This window comes from Nestor notabilis, unplaced genomic scaffold (genome assembly GCF_000696875.1).
Source record: "Nestor notabilis isolate BGI_N333 unplaced genomic scaffold, ASM69687v1 scaffold10937, whole genome shotgun sequence".
NCBI lineage: Eukaryota > Metazoa > Chordata > Aves > Psittaciformes > Psittacidae > Nestor > Nestor notabilis.
In genome coordinates this window covers 55,950-56,917 of record NW_009936349.1, presented here as the reverse complement: position 1 = coordinate 56,917, position 968 = coordinate 55,950, and the positions used below count along the sequence as shown (strand labels likewise).

The 968-nt window shown below is 55.1% G+C and overlaps 1 protein-coding gene across 1 annotated transcript in view; it reads right to left on the bottom strand.

Annotated features, from left to right (window-relative positions):
- The window catches only part of LOC104408648 (collagen alpha-2(XI) chain-like), a gene marked incomplete at both ends in the record, with an annotated part of 53,599 nt that overhangs the window by 25,898 nt on the left and 26,733 nt on the right, over positions 1-968 (bottom strand). The window contains one exon of the mRNA XM_010018306.1: positions 342-395. Within this exon, the coding sequence (XP_010016608.1) occupies positions 342-395 (54 nt within the window). The remainder of the gene's footprint in view (positions 1-341; positions 396-968) is intronic.

Here is a 968-nt window from a genome sequence, read left to right as displayed (position 1 = left end):
GCACCGTGCTCTAGTGAAAGGTGCCCCTGCCTGTGGCAGGGGTTGGAGCTGGAGGAGATTAAATTTTGTTTGTTGTTGTTGGTCCCTTCCAACACAAACCATTCCATGATTTTATGGAATTTTGCTTGTGCTCCCATGACCCTTCAAACCAGGCACATGTTTCCTTGCCCAGCTCCCAAACAGGCACCAAACCTGCCTGTTACAGTTCTTCCTCACCTGGAGCTCCAGGGCTTGATCCAAGAGGGGCAGGGTCTCCAAGGATACCCAGCACAGTCTGAAGGGCACATTGAACCTCTCCAAACTGGGCTCTCCCACACCCCTCTCCCCAGCACCCCACTCACCGTGTACCCCTGACGGCCTTTCTCACCCGGCTCCCCCGGATCTCCACAGGGTCCCTGTGCACAAACAGTGATCAAGTCAACAAATGTGTCCCCCCCATCCTGTCCCATGCCAAGAGCAGCTCACAGAGGCCATCACAAAGAGGACAACATGCACAGAGGTAGCTTCATGCAGGGCAGAGCAGGAGGATTTGCCTCCCTCAGCACACCCTGACCACTTCTATGGGCTCTGCAGCCAGGGCAGGTTTGGAGGCGGTGGCGGACCCATTTCCCCTTTTCTTTGGTGCCCCATGGAAGGTCAGGACAGGGAGTTTTGCCATCATTTCCTTTGCTTCATGTCGCTGCTCTGCTCACAGAGGCCAGCTGGGGTGATGGGGAGAAAGCATGACTCAGCATCCCAGGGGCTGCAGACGCACCAGTCTGCGGCTGGCCCCACACAGGTACTTCATCAGTGTCCTGGGTTCAGCTACAGCAGTCATTTTTCTCCTTAGCAGCTGCTGCAGTGCTGTGGTTTTGACTTTCAGCCTGGGAACAACGCTGATAACACCGATGGTTTTAGTTGTTGCTCAGTAATGTTTACTCCGACCAAGGACTTTCTCAGTCTCATGCTCTGCCAGGGAGGAGGGGAAG